Source organism: Chiloscyllium plagiosum, chromosome 15 (genome assembly GCF_004010195.1).
Source record: "Chiloscyllium plagiosum isolate BGI_BamShark_2017 chromosome 15, ASM401019v2, whole genome shotgun sequence".
Classification (NCBI taxonomy): Eukaryota; Metazoa; Chordata; class Chondrichthyes; order Orectolobiformes; family Hemiscylliidae; genus Chiloscyllium; species Chiloscyllium plagiosum.
The window spans coordinates 4,552,440-4,573,839 of record NC_057724.1 but is presented as its reverse complement, the minus strand read 5'-3'; the positions used below and the strand labels follow the sequence as shown (position 1 = coordinate 4,573,839).

The 21,400-nt window shown below is 42.6% G+C and overlaps 1 protein-coding gene across 1 annotated transcript; it reads left to right on the top strand.

The window, feature by feature from the left end:
• Window positions 1-1,514: 1,514 nt before the first annotated feature.
• On the top strand, window positions 1,515-7,887 carry LOC122557060 (interferon-inducible GTPase 5-like). The gene is made up of 2 exons (XM_043704315.1): window positions 1,515-1,704; window positions 5,844-7,887. Exon 2 carries the CDS (start codon window positions 5,851-5,853, stop codon window positions 7,057-7,059), a length of 1,209 nt encoding a protein of 402 aa, XP_043560250.1. The 5' UTR covers window positions 1,515-1,704; window positions 5,844-5,850; the 3' UTR covers window positions 7,060-7,887.
• The last annotated feature ends 13,513 nt before the right edge of the window (window positions 7,888-21,400 follow it).

Below are 21,400 nucleotides of genomic sequence, written 5' to 3'. Positions count from 1 at the left end.
CGCCGTAAGGCTGCAGTGCTAACCACTGAGCCACCATGCTGCCTTATGTCAATTGTATGTCAATGAAGCAAGATTAACTAATAGTGGGATATTAATGCATGCTAATTGACACAAGTAGGTTTCTTGCCACTCGTTATCAGATTATTGACTCTGTTCAACTCTTGCTTAGAGGATGCGAATTTTGGCTCAATGCATTGGGAATCTCATTACTGCCAATCCCACTGAGATTCCAAACTTTCTCACCAAGCCCATGTTGTTGGGGTAGGAGGATTCTCCACTGTACACATTTCTCTGTCTATAGTAGAATGGGAAACTATCTGAGCCAGCTGTATAAAGTGAGGGAAAGGGCAGCACGGTGACACAGTGTAGCCTCACAACACCACGAACCTGGGCTTGAGTCCAACATTGGCGGACTGTCTGCATGTTTTTCCTTTAGGTGCTCCAGTGTCCTCCCGCAGTCCAAAGATGTGCAGGTTTGGTGCATTAGCCATACTAAATTGTTCATAGTGCCCATGGATATGCAGGCTTGATGGATTACCCATGGGAAATGCAGAGTTACACGAATAACGTATGAGGCTGGGTCTGTGTGGATGCTCTTCAGAGAGTCAGTGTGGACTCGATGGGCTGACTGGCCTACTACCACTGTGTAGGGATTCTATGAGGATTTGAAAGAGTGACTATGAAGGAACCAGTTCCTCCAATCGCGTAATCGAAAACAAGGAGATGGGACATTGAAAGTGCAGCCTGTTCATTCAGCAGTAAAATTAGGAACACTATTTAAATCAAAGGGCAAAGGAAACACAGTGGATACTTTAAGGTTATGTATGAAATCGTTGGGATTTTTTCCTTCACAGAGAGTCTGCAAGAATATGGAGCAATGGTCGTGAAATGCAGTGAGAAGTGCACAGTCCGAACACTGTATAACACAACACCAGGTTATAGTCCAACAGGTTTAATTGGAAGCACACTAGCTTTCGGAGCGACGCTCCTTCATCAGGTGGTAGTGGAGCTCAATCCTAACGCAGAATATATAGCAAAAATTTACAGTGTGATGTAACTGAAATTATACATTGAAAAAATGATTAAGTCTTTCATCTGTTTGAATAGCAATCATGATATTCAAACAGATGAAAGACTTAATCAATTTTTCAATGTATAATTTCAGTTACATCACACTGTAAATTTTTGCTATAAATTCTGTGTTACGATCGAGCCCTCCACAATCACCTGATGAAGGAGCGACGCTCCGAAAGCTAGTGTGCTTCCAATTAAACCTGTTGGACTATAACCTGGTGTTGTGTGATTTTTAACTTTGTACACCCCAGTCCAACACCGGCATCTCCAAATCATCAGTTTATAACAGATCAGCATGTTTCGAATCACTGAAATGTCCCTGGATGATAAACAGAGAAAAACTGAGTTCAAGATTCACAGTCGCTGCTAGATTTATTCTGTTTTAGGAACAGACACTCAGGGTTTAAATTGTGGGCAGTGTTTACAATGAGCTTGTGAAATAACTGGAGCTGCAGATCAAGGAGGAGGGATTTTCACTTCCTGCCCTGTAATCAAACCCTCCTCCCTTTCCACTGCACTGACTTTCTCTTTCACTTGTAACGGCTCGTCACTGTCAAACCCCATCGGAAGACCTCTCATTTCTTCAGGCGTTCAAAGACCTTCGGATCTGGAGAGAAATAGAAACTGCAGGTAATTGAACAATATAAGTTCATCCACCTCCCGACGTAGATGAGGTACAAAGTCCCTGTGTGCTGCTTTACTCTGTTTTGATAGCTGCTGTGACCACAATCGTGGAGGCCAGCCCACAGGAGAGTGCGGTAAACTCGTTCTGAGGTTGAAAAAAATAAGCTGGGAGCTCATCGCGCTGCACTGTCACTTTGGATTAAGCGTCTGGAGTGAGTGGTGACCCTCTGACTGAGAGGAGGGGCTGTCATAGCTGAACTAATGTTGACATTTGGAAAGGAAAATGTCGCCTGTGAAGCTGAAGAGGATGACCTCGTTTTCAAGCATAAAGTCGGCCTTTGACAAGGTGCCACATAGAGGCTGCTAAATAAAATAAGAGCTAATGGTGCAGGGGTAAGGTACTGTCAAGGATAGAGGATTGACTGACTGGCAGAAGGCAGAGAGTGGGGACAAAGGGGTCTTTTTCACAATGGTCGCTGGTGACACATGGAGATCCACAGCAATCAGTGGAGCATTGTTGCTAAGTTTGCAGAAGATAGAAAGATAGTAGAAGGGATGGGGTAACATTAAGGAAGGGGGCAGGCTGCAGAAGGACTGAGACAGGGTAGGTGAGTGGGCAAAGAAGTGGCAGATGTGAAACAATATGGGACATTGTGAGTTAATACACTTTAAGATAGTAGAAGGGATGGGGTAACATTAAGGAAGGGGGCAGGCTGCAGAGGACTGAGACAGGGTAGGTGAGTGGGCAAAGAAGTGGCAGATGTGAAACAATATGAGACATTGTGAGTTAATACACTTTGGTAGGAAGGATGGAGGCATAGTCTATTTTCTAAATGGGGAAAGGCTTTGAAAATGTGAGGCACAAAGGGACTTGGGAGTCCTAACTCTTTAGGTTAACATGCAGATTCATTTAGCAGTGAGGAAGACGAATGTAATGCAAGCATTCATTTCAAGAGGGCTAGAATACAAGAACAGAGATGTACTACGGAGGATGTATAAGGCTCTGGTCAAACTGCATTTGGAATATTGTCAGCTGTTTTGAGGCCTGCAACAAAGGAAGAATGTGCTGGAGTTGGACAGGATCCAGAGGAGGTGTACAAGAATGATCCCAGGGATGAAGGGATGAGGAGCAGTTGAGGACTCTGGGTTTGTACTTGATGGAGTTTAGGAAGATGAGGAGGAGGATATCTCATTGAAACTTAGAGAATACTGAGAGTGCTGGATAGAGTGAACATGGAGAAGCTGTAGAAGATATGAGGACTTGAGGCCATAGCTTCAGAATGAGCTTTAGAACTGAGATGAGGAGGAAATTCTTCAGCCAGAGGGTGGTGAATCTGTGGAATTCACAACCACAGACAGTTGTGGAGGTGAATTTGTTGAGTATATTTAAGACAGAGATAGATAGGTTCATGATTAGTTAAGGTTAAGAGGAGAAGGCAGGAGAATAGGGTTGAGAAACATATCAGCCATGATCAAATAGTGGAGCAGACTCAATGGTCCAAACAGCCTAATTCTGCTCCATTACCTTATATCTTATGGTCTTGCATACCACAGCCATGAACAGAGCAAAACACTGATATTCTGGAACTGCTACGGGCCATAGTATCATTGTAAAAGTCAATCAGGGATGGCTCAAGGCAGTATTTTGCAGTCCCTGACTAAATAATTAGTACAATTAAATAGCAACATGGAGTCTTGGAGAGAGTCTACAGTAGATTTAATGCAATGGGATTAGGGATGAAGGTTTTATGTCAACAGACTGGAGATACTGTAATAATTCTCCTTTTAGATAACCAGGTTAAGAGATGATTTAATAGATTTATTCAAAACTGTGAAGAATGCTAAAAGAGTAGACAGAAAAAACAGCTTCCACTGTAGAAAAATCAGGAATCAGAGCAAATAGATTTAAAATAATTGGGAAAAAAAAAGGGGATTCGTCTTCATGTGGCAAATTGTCCTAATCTGGAGTTCACTGTCTGAAAATGTAGTGGAACCAGATTCAGTATTCATTTTCAGAAAGGATTTGGAAATACGCTTTAAATGAGAAAACGCACAAAGGCAGAACTATGCAAGATAAACAGGAGAGTGAACCTGACTGGATACATCTTCCAAAGAGCCATCACATGTTTGGTGGATCAAATGGCCTCCTCCTGTGTGATTTAATTGCGGACAATGTTATACTGCTGCAGAGCCTTCTCTCTCAGTTTACAAAATCAGATTGTGACTGTTCATCTGGTAAGCCTGACAATGATATTTAGGAATAAAGAAAATACTGGTTTATTGTTAAGAAATAAATGTGTCACTGAATTAATAGGGAGTTAAGAGTGTTCAGCTCCAGCACCAGGGAACCAGTTCAGTTAGTGATTGTTCTATTTCATTCATCTTTGCCATTCCTTATTTTACCTGTATACAGATTCTTTCGTTTAAGAAGATGTGAGCTGTCAGTGGGTTGGGTCCATTTATGGTTTGAGGGCTCTCTGTACCAACTCTACCCCTAAATTCACTTCTGCTTCTATCTGTGTTTTGAGACAATCTTGAAAAGATTAGATTAGATTACATTACAGTGTGGAAACAGGCCCTTCGGCCCAACAAGTCCACACCGACCCGCCGAAGCACAACCCACCCATACCCCCACACTTACCCCTGCACCCAACGCTACAGGCAATTTAGCGTGGCCAATTCACCTAACCTGCACATTTTTGGAATGTGGGAGGAAACTGGAGCACCCGGAGGAAACCCACGCAGACACGGGGAGAATGTGCAAACTCCACACAGTCAGTCGCCTAAGGCGGGAATTGAACCCGGGTCTCTGGCGCTGTGAGGCAGCAGTGCTAACCACTGTGCCGCCCACTTGTGCCACCGTGCCGCAAAAACTTTTCATGCATTCAATAGAGCCTCCTCTCGGACATGATTGTGAACAGTGATTTCAGCCTGTTTAAATACCCTTGGCTGGCATGATTTTTTTTGTCAAATTTGGTTTGTAACAAACAATGAAACACTCTTAGTAGGTAGACTAAGTTTAACGAGCACAGTTTAACATGAGGGTAAGGCCGTGTGGTCAGAAAAATGGAAGCTTAACTATGTTTTGTACCAGTCTTATCCAACTATTGAATCAATCTAGCTTCTTGACAATGCAAAAGCATGGTGCTGAAGATGCTGTATAACTGAAATGAAGGTGTAGAATGCTGGAAGAACTGAGCAGATTAGGCTGATTCTTTGCTGAGAGAGGAACAGTGTAAGAGGCTGAGGGAATTTAATGTGGAGCTGTTGGCTTCCGGTTTGCAAAGTCAGGGTGAGCTCTCTCCACCAGCCCTGAAAGGCATGTTGCCATTTTGGGTGGCTCCACCTATTTGTTGTCTGATGTGTAACTCCACCCTCTGCCTCTAAGAGCTGTCGACTTGACAGCCAGTAGCCATGGCGTGACCATTAATGTGCCACTTATAGGGTCGTAATTAGCTGAAAGGTGGGTGTGCTGTCGACACCTGGGAAAAGTCTATGAGGGCAGAAGTGCAATGAGGAGAGTATCACTACCTCACTTGATTTTACACCAGCTCGATTTGCTATCGCATTCCTGGGGAATTTGTGGAGGGTGGGAAGAGTAGGGTTAGGGTGCAAAATTTCAGATCTATTTCAGATTGATAACTTAAATTACAATGATCATTCTTTTAAATATAAAATTATTAGGGGCATGGATAGGGTAAATAGACAAGGTCTTTTCTCTGGGGTTGTGGAGTCCAGAACGATAGGGCACAGGTTTAAGGTGAGAGGGGAAAAATATAAAGGGAACTAAGGGGGCAACCCTTTTACACAGAGGATGGTGCATGTATGGAATGTGCTGCCAGAGGAAGTGGCGGAGGTCGATATAATTACAACATTGAAAAGTCATCTGAATGGGTTTATGGATAGGAAGGGTTTAGAGGGATATGGGCCAAGTGCTGGCAAATGGGACTAGATTAGGTTGGGATATCTGATCGGCATGGACAAGTTGGATCAAAAGGTCTGTTTCCGTGCTGAACATCTCTTAGACTAAATGTTGTTGCAGAATCAGTCACTTGGAGCCAGGTAGCAATTTCCTAAACAGGCAAAACTTGTCAAATATTCCTGAATTCATATCTGTGACATTTATGTTTTGATGTTCTTTGCAGAGATCAAATGGCCCAGTCTACCCTCTCCAAGTTCTTCACTCCTCAGGAGAGCAGGAACCTACAATGTCTGTACAACACGGGGGATTTGGAAACTATGATTCTTCAGATGAAGAGTAAGTCTCACAATTTAACCAACGTGCAGCTGAACATTGCAGTGATGGGGGATGTGGGGTCAGGGAAGTCCACCTTCATTAATGCAATGAGAGGACTTCGGAGTGATGACCAAGGAGCTGCTCCAACAGGGAATGAAGAAACCAGGATTGAGCCAACCGGGTATCCTTATCAAGATCTGCCTAATGTCCTACTCTGGGATCTTCCAGGAACAAATTCCTTTGGGTTTGAACTAAATCATTATCTAAAGAAGGTGAATTTTGAAAGCTATGACTTTTTCATTATTATTTCTCAGGCTCGATTCAGAGAGAACGACGCCAAACTTGCCAAAAAGATTCGAGAACAAGGCAAAGAGTTTTACTATGTCCGGGCCAAAATAGACAATGATGCCCGGTCACTGGAGAGACAAGGCGCTGACCTTAATGAAGGCTGGGTCAGAATCCGCAGGGACTGTATCAGTAACTTCCAAAGTGTAGGGGTGACACCACCTGCTATTTTTCTGATCTCCAGTTTTGATCGAGAGGAATATGACCTTCCTGAATTAAAGAACATGCTCGCCAGGGATCTCCCCAGTATTAAATCAAACATCTTCACGCTGTCAATCCCAAAGATTATGATGGAAATTACAGAATCCAAAACTAGGATGTTAGAGAAGAGAGTCTGGATGTTGGACATTCTTGCTGGAGCAATAGGTACAGTGCCAGTGTCAGTGTCAGAATCAGTGCCAGTGCCAGTATTGCTTTTCACTGCTTGTATTGGGTTGACAATTGCTGGGTGGCTGTACCTTCGGAAACAGCTGGGAATCAGTGAAACGTTTCTGGAACGTTTGGCCAGCAAAATCTACAAGTCCAGTTCCAGTCTGAAAGCTGAAATGAATCGCCAATTGACACGCAAGTTACTACCAACTGTTATCCACATCCTGTTAGGAATCATCCTCATCGCATGCATGATAACTGGGACTAGACGTAGCTTCACTCTGATCATCCAGTCTATCTTCGGAGCAGTGTCATCCTTTGCTTTTGTCTACAAGTTGCTAAATGATTCACTGAGACAGCGTTTGGAAACTGTACAACAGCTAGTGAAATGTGCACTGAGCAGAGAGTGACATCAGCACATTACAACAATCAACATTACTGCTTAGATTGTTTGGATTGAAGTGATGTTTAACATAGAATGAGACAGATTAATCTGACCAGGTCCGAGGTCAAAATCATTTTCTGTTCTGGGATTAATTCAGAGAATCATAGAATCCCTAGAGTGCAGAAGCAGGACCATCATGACCACAATGATCCTTTGAACAGCATCCTACACAGACCCAAACCCTACACTACAATTCTGTCTTTCCCATGGCTAATCTACCCACCCTGCACATCCCAGGATACTATGGGCAATTTAGCATGGCCAATCCATCTAACCTGCACATCTTTGGACTATGGGAGGAAACTGGAGCACCTGGAGGAAACCCACACAGACACAGGGAGAATGTGCAAACTCCACACAGTCAGTCACCCAAAGGTGGAGTCCTGGCACTCTGAGGAACCGGTGCGTCACCCCATATCCTGGCTTTTGTTTTTATTCCTTAATGTGAACCATTCCACTAATATTTAGAATGAATAACGAGATTGAGTCTGATCTGGATAAAAAAACCTGAAGGCTACTTGTCACAATCAAAACCGAAACACTGACACTAGAACTGAGTCCCCCAGCTTCACAGCTCCCTTTACCTGATGAAGGAGCAGATCCAGCTCAAAATATGAATTTGATTTCTCTCTCAGTAGATGCTGCCAGACCAGCTGAGCTTTAGCATTTCCAGCAGCTTCTGCTTTTAATACAGATTTCTAGCATTTGCAATATTTTGCTTTTATCTCGTTGTGAAAAAGTTTCTCGTGGTCATTGTTCGAATTCTCTTACAATAAATCTTGATGTGCCAATATTTCAGTTTGTAAATTATACACAGGAAAAAATAACTTTGGGAATTTGAATGTTTTTTTATATCATAGAAGCACAGAAATGGTACGGTGTGAAGGAGCCCAGTCAGGCAGTCCTGTTTGCACAGGCTCTCTTGAGTATTTTAACTTGGTGCCACAATCTACTGCCTTTTCCCCAGGTCCTTGTGGATAGTTATTTCAATAGAAATAATCTAATGTGCTCTTGAATGTCTCAATTAAATTTGCCTCCACCACATTTCTAGGCGCTACACTCCATACCTTAAACTGTGTGAACACATTTTTCTCACCTCACATCTGTTTCTTTAGCTAAGTATTTTAAAATAGCGCCCTTTATTTATGATCCTGTTGCAGCAGGAAATGATTCTCCTGCAGCTTTGTAGAGTGGGCAAACCCCTCAGGATTTTGAAACTTTTATTATGTCTGCACTGAGTCTTTGCTTCTCCTAGTAAATAGTCTCAACTTTGCCAACGTGTCCTCAAAAATAAAGTGTCTCATACCTCTTCCTATAACACTGCATGCAGTTCATACTTTTTACAATACTCCAGCTAAAATCTAACCAGTGCCTTATATAGGTGTGGCATAACTCCCTTGATCTTACACTCTATGCCCTATTAATGAAATCCAAAACACTATCTGTTTTATTCACTGCTCTCACTACCTATCCTTCCACATTTACTGAATCACCTAGGTCTCTCTGCTCTTGCACTCCCTTTAGAACACAACCCTTCATTTTCTACAATCCCTCCTTGTTATTTGTACCAATGTGTTTCACCTCTTAGTTCTCTACATTGAACTTGATGTGCCAGCTATCTATTCACTCCATCATTTGTCAATATCTTTTTAAAGTTCTCCACTGTCAGTTCTACACTCTACAGTTTACAATTCTCAAGTTTTGTGCTGTCTGAAGACTTTGAAATTGTTCCCTGCACATCAAGATCAAAGTCATTAAGATACATATCAGGAAAAGCAAGGGTTGCAATCCCGACCCCTGTGAAACTCCACTACAGACATTCTTCCAATCTGAAAATTGCGCATTCACCATTGTGTTCTGTTTCCTATCCCTTAGCTAATGCTGCACCCATGTTATTACAGTCCCTTTTATTCCATGACCATAAGTCTGTTGTATGGCATTGTATTGAACACCTTTCGCAAGTCCATACAAACCACATCAACACTCTTGCCTTCATCAACCCTCTGTGTTTTCATTTCCAAGATGCAGCAAGTTAGTTAAATATAATTTTGCCTTAATAAATGCGTGCTGTTGTCTGAATAATTGTTTTTTGATGATTCCTCACCACTGAAGTTAAACTGACTGGTCTGTAATTGGTTGATCAATCTTTACAACCTTTTATGAAAAAGGCTACAATGATTGGTATTCTCCTGTCCTCCAGTACCATCCCCAGATTATTGCCAGTGCATCTGCAATCTCCACTGACACTTCTTTCAGTACCCTTGGATAGAAGTAATCCGATCCAGAGCCCTATCAACTGTACCAAATGCTTGTTAATGCCTCCTTACCAATTGTGAATCCTTCTAGTAACTGAGTTCCTTCCTCTGTAACCATCGCCTGGGCAACATTTACCTAATCAGCAAGGACAGATATAAAGTATTTATTTAACACATCAGCCATGCCACTTACCTTCATGTGCAAATGCCTTTTCTGGTCCCTACTCAGATCTACCTCCATTTTATTGGTTCACGTATAGAAATTTTTTTCTTCTTTTTTGTTAGTTGCCAGTCTTTTTGCATAATCCTTTTCTTTTCTTTATTGCTTTCTCTGAGTCTTTTGTATTGAACCTGTCGCTCAGTTGTATTTACAACCGAACACCTGTCATTAAGCATACAGATACTTCTCCTATTGTGCTGTAGTTGCATTCCAGCAAGACCTCACTTAGTGGAATATCGCTTCATAGAAAGAACAGGGCCTAGGTGAAAAGTGGGGTTCGGGGAAAATCAGCAAAAAATATCGCTCATAAATCTCCAAACGTCTAACACAAAGTTTGGCATATCCTAAATGAAGTTTGAAGTCATATTTATTAACGAAGCAAAAAGTAAATTTAACACAGTACATTTAAAAGATGTAAGAAAGCTGCTCTCTGTACAGTACCTCTCACAGAAAGCTGCTCTGTCGGCAGCTGATCTTGGTGCATACGCGGTTTGGCACGAAGACTGGCACTGATATCACGCATGCGCTGGACGGCACCAAGGTTGTACGTGCGTGGAATGGCTCAAAAACTGGTGCATGCACAGAATGGCACAGAGATTTCAGTGTGGACATCAGCGTATGCGCAGAACGGAGCGCAAGAACCGATCCCTGCTGGAATCGCACTGTTGCCTAAGGAGGTAAGTGTTCTCAAAAATACTTCTTCAGCAATGTTACAGCCAAATTGCGCTGTTGGGACATGTGTTATCCCAGAATTACCTGTACTTTTTCTTAATTTATAAGCACCTTTGCCACCCAGGAGCTTTTGGTTTCGTTTACTGTTGAGTGATGACCTGAGTTATTTCTTTGAGGGTAGTCCATAGTACAGCTTTTTTTTCTCTTGCCAACCATTGCCTCTTATCTAGCCACTCAGTTCCCTTCTTGCTCCTTTAACTCCTGCTCTGCATCAGTTGATTATTCTTAATGTGGATTGACAGATGGTATTTTCAATCATCATATGTAGATCAACTTGTAGACCCCCTACAGTGGAAAGAGGCCATTCAGCCCAGTGAGTCTGTACCGACCCTACAAAGAGCACCCCACACAAACCCACCTCCCCACCCTATCCCCGTAACCCTGCATGTATCATGGCTAACCAACCGAGCCTGCACACTATGGAGCAATTTAGCATGGCCGATCCACCTAGCCTGCACATCTTTGGATTGTGGGAGGAAACCCACACAGACAGGGGGGAGAATGTGCTAACTCCACACAGACAGTCTGGAGTTTGGATACTGGAATGGAACTAGGGTCTCTGACACTGACGCAGCAGTGCTAACTACTGAGCCATTATGCCATCCAAATAAAAAACAAATTGGTTAAAAATTAGCAATATAAATGTTAATCAAATAAACTTGATTTATTGGCAACCTGTGTTAATGTTATAGTCATAAATATTCATGAGAAAATAACAATGGATGTTATTTTTGGTGGAGACAGAATATCTAAAATATTGGATTTAATTTATCCATACAGACTCAAAGGAGGCTGAGAGGAGCTTTATGAAAATGAGAAGCTTTTGTTGCATCTGTCTTCTCAGAGAAAAGGACAATTATATACATTGGAGTGCTGAATTATTCCTGCGGCTCAGTTTTGTTTTGAAGTTAAAGTAATTGGTTAACGTCTCTATTTGTACCATCGTAAAGAATGCACATTGTCATAGAATTCGGCTGAGTGGTTCAAGAGGTTTAAGAGTGTGTGTGTGTTTGTGTGTGTCTTCACATGACTTGGAAGCAGTCACATGGAGGAGACAGGGAGAGGGAGAGGTTTACCAGAACCAGTGGAGGCAGAAACTCGACAAAATCTGTGAAAATAGAAAAGCAACCTTTCCCTCCCTGTGCATGTAGATGAAGTGTCTGATCGCAACACCACAGGGTCCTCCTCTGCCCGGTGCCTGGTCTCTGATAGTCCTCTGAGTCCCACTGGCCTGGGCGGCTGTTCCTCAGTGAAGCTGTATCGCTGTGAGATGCTCACAGAATGTACTCCCATACTCTTGAATCTCAACTTTCCCATTGTGGTATCCCATATCTTGGCTGGCCGGGGACCAGACTGCCAGGGTCTGGTGGCATGGCCTCTTCTGGTGGTCCTTTGGGGAGAGGACTCCTCTCCTCTACACCACTCCCTCAACCAGGACTTCCAAATCCTTTCAGAATGTTGCAGTGCCATTTTCCAATTCTCAAACACATTGAGGCTCTGTCTGACAATGAGCAGGACATCTTCAGAATGAGTATTCTCGATAGTGATAGAGGGCTTGCGAGAGTGAGGGGCATAGAAATGGTTGTCTGTTTAAAGTTGATGATGCTCAAAGGTCAGAATTGGAGGCATGAAGTGTTCTCAGAAGATCATGTAATTGGAAAGGTTTACAGAGAGAGGGAGGGTCGAAGGATGTGAGACCAAGGATTAGAATTTTAAGATTGTACACAGGGATGATAGTTGGATGATTTCGAGTTTACAAAAGTTGGAATGTAGAGATTAGCCAGGAGCACGATGGAATGTCATGTTCACAGGTAACAAAGACATGGATCAGGGTTCCAGCTACAGATAAACTGAAGCTGAGTCAAGAATGGTGCAGAGATACAAATAGGTAGATCGAGTGATGGCACAGATATGTGTTTGGAAAATCATCTTGGTCAAATTTAACAACAAAGTGACAAACAGTCCTGTTCTGAAGAAGGCAGCTGGGAAGGGACTGGAGTCAGAGATCAGGAATGGGATTTGTGTCAGTGATCGAAGACAATAACTCTTACATTTTCAATGTTTATTTGGAGAAAATGTCTACTCATTGTTTAAATTTAATTCATTCAGAGACAATGGAGAAGTTAGGAAGTGATGAAATAGAACTGGAATTAGTTTGTGTAATGCAGAAATAGATCCCATAATTGTCAATAATGATACTGTAAGACAGTGTTTGGATGAGAATTTGGAAGGAGTTCGGAATGAGTTTTGCAGAGAATGATGGAAAATGCAACTCACCTGCATCATCAATTCAACTCAAATAAGCCGTGGGCGGCACGATGGCACAGTGGTTAGCACTGTTGCCTCACAGCGCCAGAGACCCAGGTTCAATTCCCGCCTCAGGCGACTGACTGTGTCCATGCTAAATTGCCCGTAGTGTTAGGTGAAGGGGTAAATGTAGGGGTATGGGTAGGTTGCGCTTCGGCCGGTCGGTGTGGACTTGTTGGGCCGAAGGGCCTGTTTCCACACTGCAAGTAATCTAATCTAAAAAAAACAAGAGGAGCAGAATTGGGCCATTCAGCCCATTGAGTCCGCTCTGTCCCTCAATCAAGGATGATATATCTCTCAACCCCATTCATCTGCCTTCTCCCTGTCACCATTGATTCACATTATAATCAAGAACCTATCTTTGTCTTAAATACACTCCAATGACTTGGTAACCACAGCCCTCTGTGGCAATGACCACCCTCTGGCTGAAGTAATTCCGCCTCATCTTGGTTTTAAATAATATCGATAGAAGACCAAACAGACAATATCATGGATGTACTGCTGATATTTTGAGGTCCAGAATTGATCACCCATGTCAGACTGTTCCAGACTGGCCACAGCATTCACATCTACCCGATAATGTGGAAAATTGCCCGGGTATATCCTATACACAAAGGTAGGACAAAGCCAACCTGACCACCCCATCTGCCTCATCTCAATTATCAGCAAACTGAAGGAGATTGTCTTTATTGGTGTGATCAATCATCATCACTCATCAATAATCTGTTTTTTTTTGCTCAGTTTAGGTTCCACCAGGACCACTCCTATCCAGATTTACTTGGTCCAATCATAAATTCAAGAGGTGAGCTAAATGTGATTGCTCTTGACACCAGAACCGCATTTGACTGAGTATGTAATCAATGGTGATTTGTAAAATTACACCCACTGGGTATCAAGGGGTAAACTGTTTACTGTTTGGAGTCAAACCAGCTCACAGGATAGATGGTTGGGGTTGTTGGATACCAATCATCTCAGCCCCATGACATCTTTTGACGGGTTCCTCGAGGTAGTGTTCTAACCCCAACTATCTTTAGCTACTTCATAGAATCAGAATCATAGAATTCTTACAGTGTGGAAGCAGGCCATTTGGCCCATCGAATCTCCAAACAGCAACCTCTCCAGACCCACAAGAGCAGCACAATAACTTGCAAGTTCCCTTCCAAACCCTGACTCAGACCTACATCACTGTTTATTCACTGTTGCTGTTCATAATCCTAGAGCTCCCTCCTTAACAGTGCTGTGAATGCCCCTGCAGTGCTTGGACTGCAACAATTGAAGAAGGTAGCTCAGCACCAACCTCTCCAAGGTAATTGGGGCTGCGGAGTAAATGTTGGTCTGACAGTGATGCCCACATCCAATGTTTGAATAAAACATCACACTGGTAACCAAAGGATACAAATGCAAATTAGCAAGAAAAGAAACTGATCAAAAAAGAAAATTTCATTCAGAACTTTATTCTTTCAGTGTGGTAAGCACATTGCTTGAAAGGATGTGGAAAACAGGTTCAATAATTTCCTATAGAATGAAGTTGGGTAAACACTGGAAAGGTATAAGGTGCAAGGATAGAGAAAGAAAAGGAAGGGGACTAATTGTATCATCATTTCAGAAACCATGCAGAGCAGTGATGAATAGATTCTTTACGCTTTATCATTCCATAAATTAATGTCAATCTGTAACTCCAGTATCTAACTTTATCACTCAAATCAACACACTTTCTCTAATCTACACCACTAACCTGTCTCAAATACTCCACTGTCCCATTGTGAACATTTGAACACTACCACTTTAAAAATTAATGTAACAATCTAACACTTGTATCATCAATTCTAATTCCCTCAGGAGAGGCCATGGCTTAGTGGTATTATTGAGAGACTATTAAGCCTAAGACCGAAGTCATATTTAGGGAACCTTGGTTCAAATTCTGCCATGGCAGATGGTGGAAAATGAATTCAATAATCATTGGGAATTAAAATTAGATTAGATTAGATTACAGTGTGGAAACAGGCCCTTCGGCCCAACAAGTCCACACCGACCCGCCAAAGCGCAACCCACCCATACCCCTACATTGACCCCTTACCTAACACTACGGGCAATTTAGTATGGCCAATTCACCTGGCCCTGCACATCTTTGGACTGTGGGAGGAAACCGGAGCACCCGGAGGAAACCCACGCAGACACGGGGAGAACGTGCAAACTCCACACAGTCAGTCGCCTGAGGCAGGAATTGAACCCGGGTCTCAGGCGCTGTGAGGCAGCAGTGCTAACCACTGTGCCACCGTGCCGCCCACAAATAGAGTCATAGAGTCCTACAGCACTGAGACAGGCCTTTGGATCAAACTGGTCCATGCTGACCAAAATATCCATCAACAATAACCCCATTTCCCTGCACTTGGCCCATTTCCATTTAAACCTTTCCTATCTATGTTTTTGTCCAAATTCCTTTTAAATGATGTTACTGTGCCTGCCTCAACCACTTCCTCTGGCAGCTCATTCCATGTGCGTACCACCCTTTGTGTAAAAGATTTCCCTTTTATTCTGTTCCTTTTAATCTTAAACTGATGCCCTCCAATCCTTGATTCCCCAACCTTGGGAAAAAGACTGAATGCAATCACCCTATTTATGCCTCTCATGATACTATACACTTCTATAAGGTCGCCCCTCAGTCTCCAAAAGAAAAAGTTCTAACTTATCCTACCTCTGCCTATAGCTCAGACCCTTGAGTCCTGGTGACATCCTTGTACATTTGTTTTGCACTATTTCCAGTTTAATAACAATAGCAAGGTGACCAAAACTGAACACAATGCTCCAAATGTGGCCTACCCAAGGCCCTGTACAACTGCAACATAACTTCCCAACTTGGATATTCAATGCCCTGACTGATAAAGGTCAGTGTGCCAAAAGCCTTCTTCACTGCCTGTCTACCTGTGACTGTACTTTCAGAAAACCATGCACTGAACTCCAAAGACCCTCTATCCATGAGAGAAAGAAGTTCCTGCATCTACCTGGTCTGGTCTACATGTGACTCCAGACCCACAGCAATGTGGTTGACACCAAACTGCCCTTCATTCAATAAATGCTGGCCTAGCCAGCAATGATAATGCCATATGATTTCATAAAATAATCTCAGGAGACCAAGGTACTGTACAATGATCATTTATTTAGCCAAGATAAGATGAGTCTATCAGAAAAGATTCTGAAAAAACACTCTAACTCCATGAGAATTCATCATATACTTATACATTGTAAGTCACATAGACAGTACATTATTCGAATTCTGAAACTTTAAATTCTGATTTTGACAAACACCTTGTTTTTCATACATTTCAAAAGTGGCAAGGCATAAACACCCAATGGTTCCGACTGGAATGTATGTGAAGTAGAGTCATAGAGTCATAGAAATATACAGCATGGAAACAGACCCTTTGGTCCCACTCATCTATGCTGACTGGATATCCCAACCCAATCTAGTCCCACCTGCCAGCACATGGTCCATATCCATACAAACCCTTCCTATTCAAATATCAACCAGATGCCTTTTAAATGTACCAGCCTCCACCACTTCCTGTAGCAGCTCATTCCATGCACGTACCACCCTCTGAGTGAAAACGTTGACCTTAGGTCCCATTTATAACTTTCCCCTCTCACCCCAAACCTATGCCCTCTAGTTCTGGACTCACCCACCCCAGGGAAAAAACTTTGTCTATTTGTCCTATCCATGCCCCTCATGATTTTATAAACCTCTATAAAGTCACCCCTCAGTGTCCAACACTCAAAGGAAAACAGCCCCAGCTTATTCAACCTCTCCCTATAACTCAAATCCTCCAACCCTGGCAACATCCTTGTAAATTTTTTCTGAACCCTTTCAAGTTTCGCAACGTCTTTCCAATAGGAAGGAGACCAGAATTGTACACAATATTCCAACAGTGGCCTAACCAACATCATGGTCAGCTGCAACATGACCTCCCAATTCTTGTACTCAATACTCTGACCAATAAAGGAAAACAGACCAAATGCTTCTTGTATGATTGTTTGACTAGGTTCATGGACCAAAAGCCAATGTGAGAATCAGAAAGACTCTTGCACAATGGGAGCCTGCAGTTAGTCTTCAATAATCTGGAGACAATCATGTTTTTGATTGCTCTCCATTTGGCAATCTTTGCGATCCAAACAGGTGCCAGATGGGAGCAGGATCATGTTGGGCGAACACCAAGTGATACAGGAATGTGTTGGGAGTGCCCGGTGAGAGTGGGAGTGTCTGGGAGAGCCAGATAGGGATGGGAACATTTTGGAGAGTGCTGGGTGAGAGTGGGAACATGTCAGGAAGCAGGGGAGGGGGGGGGGGTGGGGGTGGGGGGTGGTAGCAAGAATATGTTGGAGAGTGCTAGATTGAAGCTGGACCATGTTGGAGAGCACCAGGTGATGATGGGAACACGTCAGGGAGAGCTAGTTGGGAACGAGAATGTGTCAGGGAGAACTATGTGGAGCAGCATGACAGAAGGTACATCACAATCATAATAGGACCATTTTCAGAAACCCCAGGCCAGATTGCATGAAGGGTCATGTGCCAATCCATAGCATATTGGAATACCAATATGCAGATGCTACCAAGGAACAAATTAGTCAAGAACGTGTTTGGTGAATCTTGCCATCTAAACAGCAACCAAGTTAACCAAATCAGCCGCAGTATACCATGCAGGAGGGAGATTCTTTGCACAGCAGTGATAATCTGCAGCTGATTATGTTAGTATGGACAATTTGCATTTGTTGCCACCAGAAAAGGGTGTTAAGGAAGTGCAGACAAGAAACTGCATACACTCAGAAAAATGGATATATATATGGGAAGTAATATAGAGCGTTCAGAAGTTTAGGACTCCAATCTGGATGACTGGCCATCTGAAGAACAATGCAATATTTGGTCTAGTTGGGCATTTACCAACCGTCAGTGAAGATTGATAGGAGAGGCAGACTAAACAGTGTAGATTTCCTGTAATTGTATGTACATTTTGCAGCTCAGAGATGTGAGCATGTAATGGTACATTTGGCTAACATAATCATGGGTGTTAGCTTGAATATGATTGGATGACATAGTCATGTGCATGAACTTGGAATGTTAATCAATCACATATGGTTAAGTAGCAATATGGGTAGTAAATATGCAACCTTTTGATTGGAAAATATTATCTGTAGGAATAATCAATTAGAAGTGCGTTATCTGTAAAAATAGTATCAAACCTTTATTCTTATAATAAAGATTTAAGCCATTTTCCACTTTGATGTACATTTCCCAAGCAGCATGAATAAACACTTGAATGAAGGAACATGAGTTTCGTCTGGTCAGTAAAGGATTAAACTCGCCCTTTCAGCTTCTTACACAGCCCAGTGTCAAATCCTGTTTGATAATGTTCCTGCATAGCACCTTGGCATTTAGGGTCCACCAGCAATACAACATGAACAAAATCAAAGCTTTTCGATTGTCCTTTTTACTGACTCCTGTTTGTAAGGCAGAATTCCACGTCCAAAACGTTTTAGAGGCAACCGTTAACACAGAGGCCTCCTAATCTTTCAAAGCCAGATTTGTAAAGATATGAAAGCAACTAACCCCAGCTTTTAGCTTCTTGAAAGCTTTGCTTGACTATTTTTCTCTAAAGACACTTGACTTCATGTAAACAGAACTGAAACAAATGCATGGTTTAATATTTGCACCAGCACTAGGGGTGCTGGTCAACTCCAGGATAAACGGAAGTGACAAGTTGTTCCAGGAATGATGCATGGTAAAATCAGGATAGAACCGGATGAGAGGGAAACTGTACAGGTGGGGCTATGAGGTTAATTAATCAATTCTGGTATGATAAAACAGGAAACAAAATCACTCAGCTTCTCAAAAACTTGATACAATTGACGTTTAGCCAAAAATATGCTTGAATATCTGTTTTCAGCATTTTCCCAGAGCTAAATAATAAGGATATTGTTCTATTTGTCCATAAATCCCCAACATCCATATCATGCTTGGCTAACTGTGTACTCCCTGGTTTATCTCTACAGATGTTCTTAAGATCCATCAGTAACCGCCCGTTGAACACTAATTATGCAAATATAGTGTCCAGCTGCCCCAGTATTTCAGAATCAGCTAACTAGATAGTAGGAGTTTCAACTTCTGAATGGTCCAGGGTGCATGAGGGTCTTTGGGCCACTGACAGCTGCAAAATCATACTCGAACAAAATCTGTCATTTCATGATCCACTCAGACCATTACCATCAACCGGGAGAGTGCAGGAGGGCATGCCAAGAGCAGCACTAAGCATACTGAGGAGGCAACACGGTGAGGCTACCAAACAGGGCAACGTGCATGCCAAATAGCATAAGCAACAAGTGATAGACGCAGTGAAGCGATCCCCCAAACAATAGATCAGACCTAAGCTCCATAATCTTGCCACATCCAGCTGTGAATGCTGGTGCACAATTAAAACAACTCACTGGAGCAGGAGACTCCACAAATAAACCCATCTTCAATGATGGGGGAGCACTGCACATCTTATTTGTCAATGCAAACAATTAGGCTGAAGCATTTACAACTATTTCAATCAGAAGGGCCAAGTCATTGATCCATTTTCGATTCCTCCAAATGTCTTGAGTATTCTAGATGCCAGTTGTCATCCAAATTGATTAATTCTAGAATTGGCTGAAGGCATGAAATACTGCAAAGGATATACCCTTAATGACTTATTATAAGTAGAACTGAAGATTTGCGTTTCAAAACTTGTCATGCCCATCACCAAGTTATTCCAAAACAACTACAACACTGGCATTTCCAGACAATGTGGAAAAATGCCCAGGTATGTCCTGTACTCAAAAGACAGGACAAATCCAACCAATCAGTTATTCAGAATCCCTACAGTGTGGAAACAGGCTATTCAGCCCAACAAGCCCACACCCTATGCCTGTATCCTTGCATTTCCCATGACTAATCCACCTAATTTACACCTGGAGGAAACCCACGCAGACACAGGGAGAATGTGCAAACTCCACACAGACAGTCATCTGAGGCTGGAATCGAACCTGGATTCTTGACACTATAAGGCAGCAATGCTAACCACTGAGCCACCACATCATTGAGACTGTCCTATCTGTTTACCCTTGATCGTTAGTAAAGTTTGGAAGGTGCTATCAAGCAGTACTTGCTCAGCAATAACCTGCTCAATGAACTCCAGTATGGGTTCTGCCAGGGCCACTCAGCTCTTGACCTCATTATGGTCAAATAGAGGCAAAAAAGATGAACTCCAGAGATGAGGCATGAGTGAATGCCCATGACATCAAAGTGTTGCATCAAGGAAGCTAGAAAAATTAGAATCAATGGATATTAGGGTGCAAAACTCCCCACTGGTTGAAGTCAAATCTGGCACAAAGGAAGGTGGTTGTGGTTGTTAGATGTTTTTAGAATTAGAACCCCTACTATGTGGAAACAGGCCATTTGACCCAACAAGTCCACACTGGCCCTCCAAAGAGTATCCCACGCAGACCTATTCCCCTACATTTACCCCTGACTCATGCACCTAACCTATACATCCCTGAACATGATGGGCAATTTATCCACCCTAACCTGCACATCTTTGGATTGTGGGAGGAAACCCACGCAGACACGGGGAGAATGTGCAAACTCCACACAGACAGTCGCCCGAGGCTGGAATCAAACCTCGAACCCTGCTGCTGTGAGGCAGCAATGCTAACCACTGAGCCACTGTGCTGCCCCTTTTATTTAACTGAAGTGTTTGAAGAGTTGAAGAGATCATCTCAGTAAGTCATCTCAGCTCCAGGACAACTTTACAGGAATTCTTCAGGGTAGCGTCCTAGCACAACCATCTTCAGCTGCTTCATCAATGACCCTCCTGCCATTATAAGGTCAGAAGCGAGATGTTCACTGACGATTACACAATGTTCAGCAACATTTGTGGTTACTGAGATACTGAGGCAGTCCATGTTCAAATGCAACAAGATCCAGACAATATCCAGGTTTGGGCTGACAACTAACAAGTGACATTCATGCCACATAAATGACAGGCGATGACCATTTCCAACATTACAGAGTCTAATCAATAACCCTTAAAATTCAATAGCATTACCATGACTGAATCCCTCACTATCAACACCTTGGGTGTTACCATTGACCAGAAACTGTAATGGACTAGCTGTACAAATACTCTGGCTATAAGAACAGTGAGTAACTCACATCATTACTCCCTCTCCATCTTTAATGCACAGGTCAGGAATGATGGACACAATTAAACCTTAAAGAAAGAATGTTTTGTCGACATGACTTCAACCATGTACCCCAGGAGATCCCAATTTGTTCCAGTCAATAAGATATAATGAGTTATATTAAATGGTTTTAGTCTTGTACCCCTCATTTAAAAAGGGATATACTTACCTTAAAAGCAGTTCAAAAAACATTTCATAGGGCTGATTCTTGGGCTTTTCCTACATGGAAAAGATTCCATCAGTTTTAACCTATGGATGCAGGAGATAGAAAAAGGTGCGATTTATTGAATGAAACAAGATTCTTCATGATCTTGTCATGGTGGATGATGGGAAAATGCTTTCACTTGGAGAGGAAGTTAGAAAAAGGGAGCAATGTTTTAGCAAAAAGAGTCAGTCATTTAAGTTCATCTTGAGGGGGAATTTCTTGACTCAGAAGGTAATGAATGGAATTTTCCATCTCACTGAGCAGTGGAGGCTGGAGTATATTCAAAGCTGATTTGGGCACAGTTTTGATCCGCAGAGAAGCCAAGGGTGGCAGA

Excerpts from the sequence above, each read along its gene's own strand:
- LOC122557060 (XM_043704315.1), top strand. The coding sequence starts at position 5,851 with ATGGCCCAGTCTACCCTCTCCAAGTTCTTCACTCCTCAGGAGAGCAGG.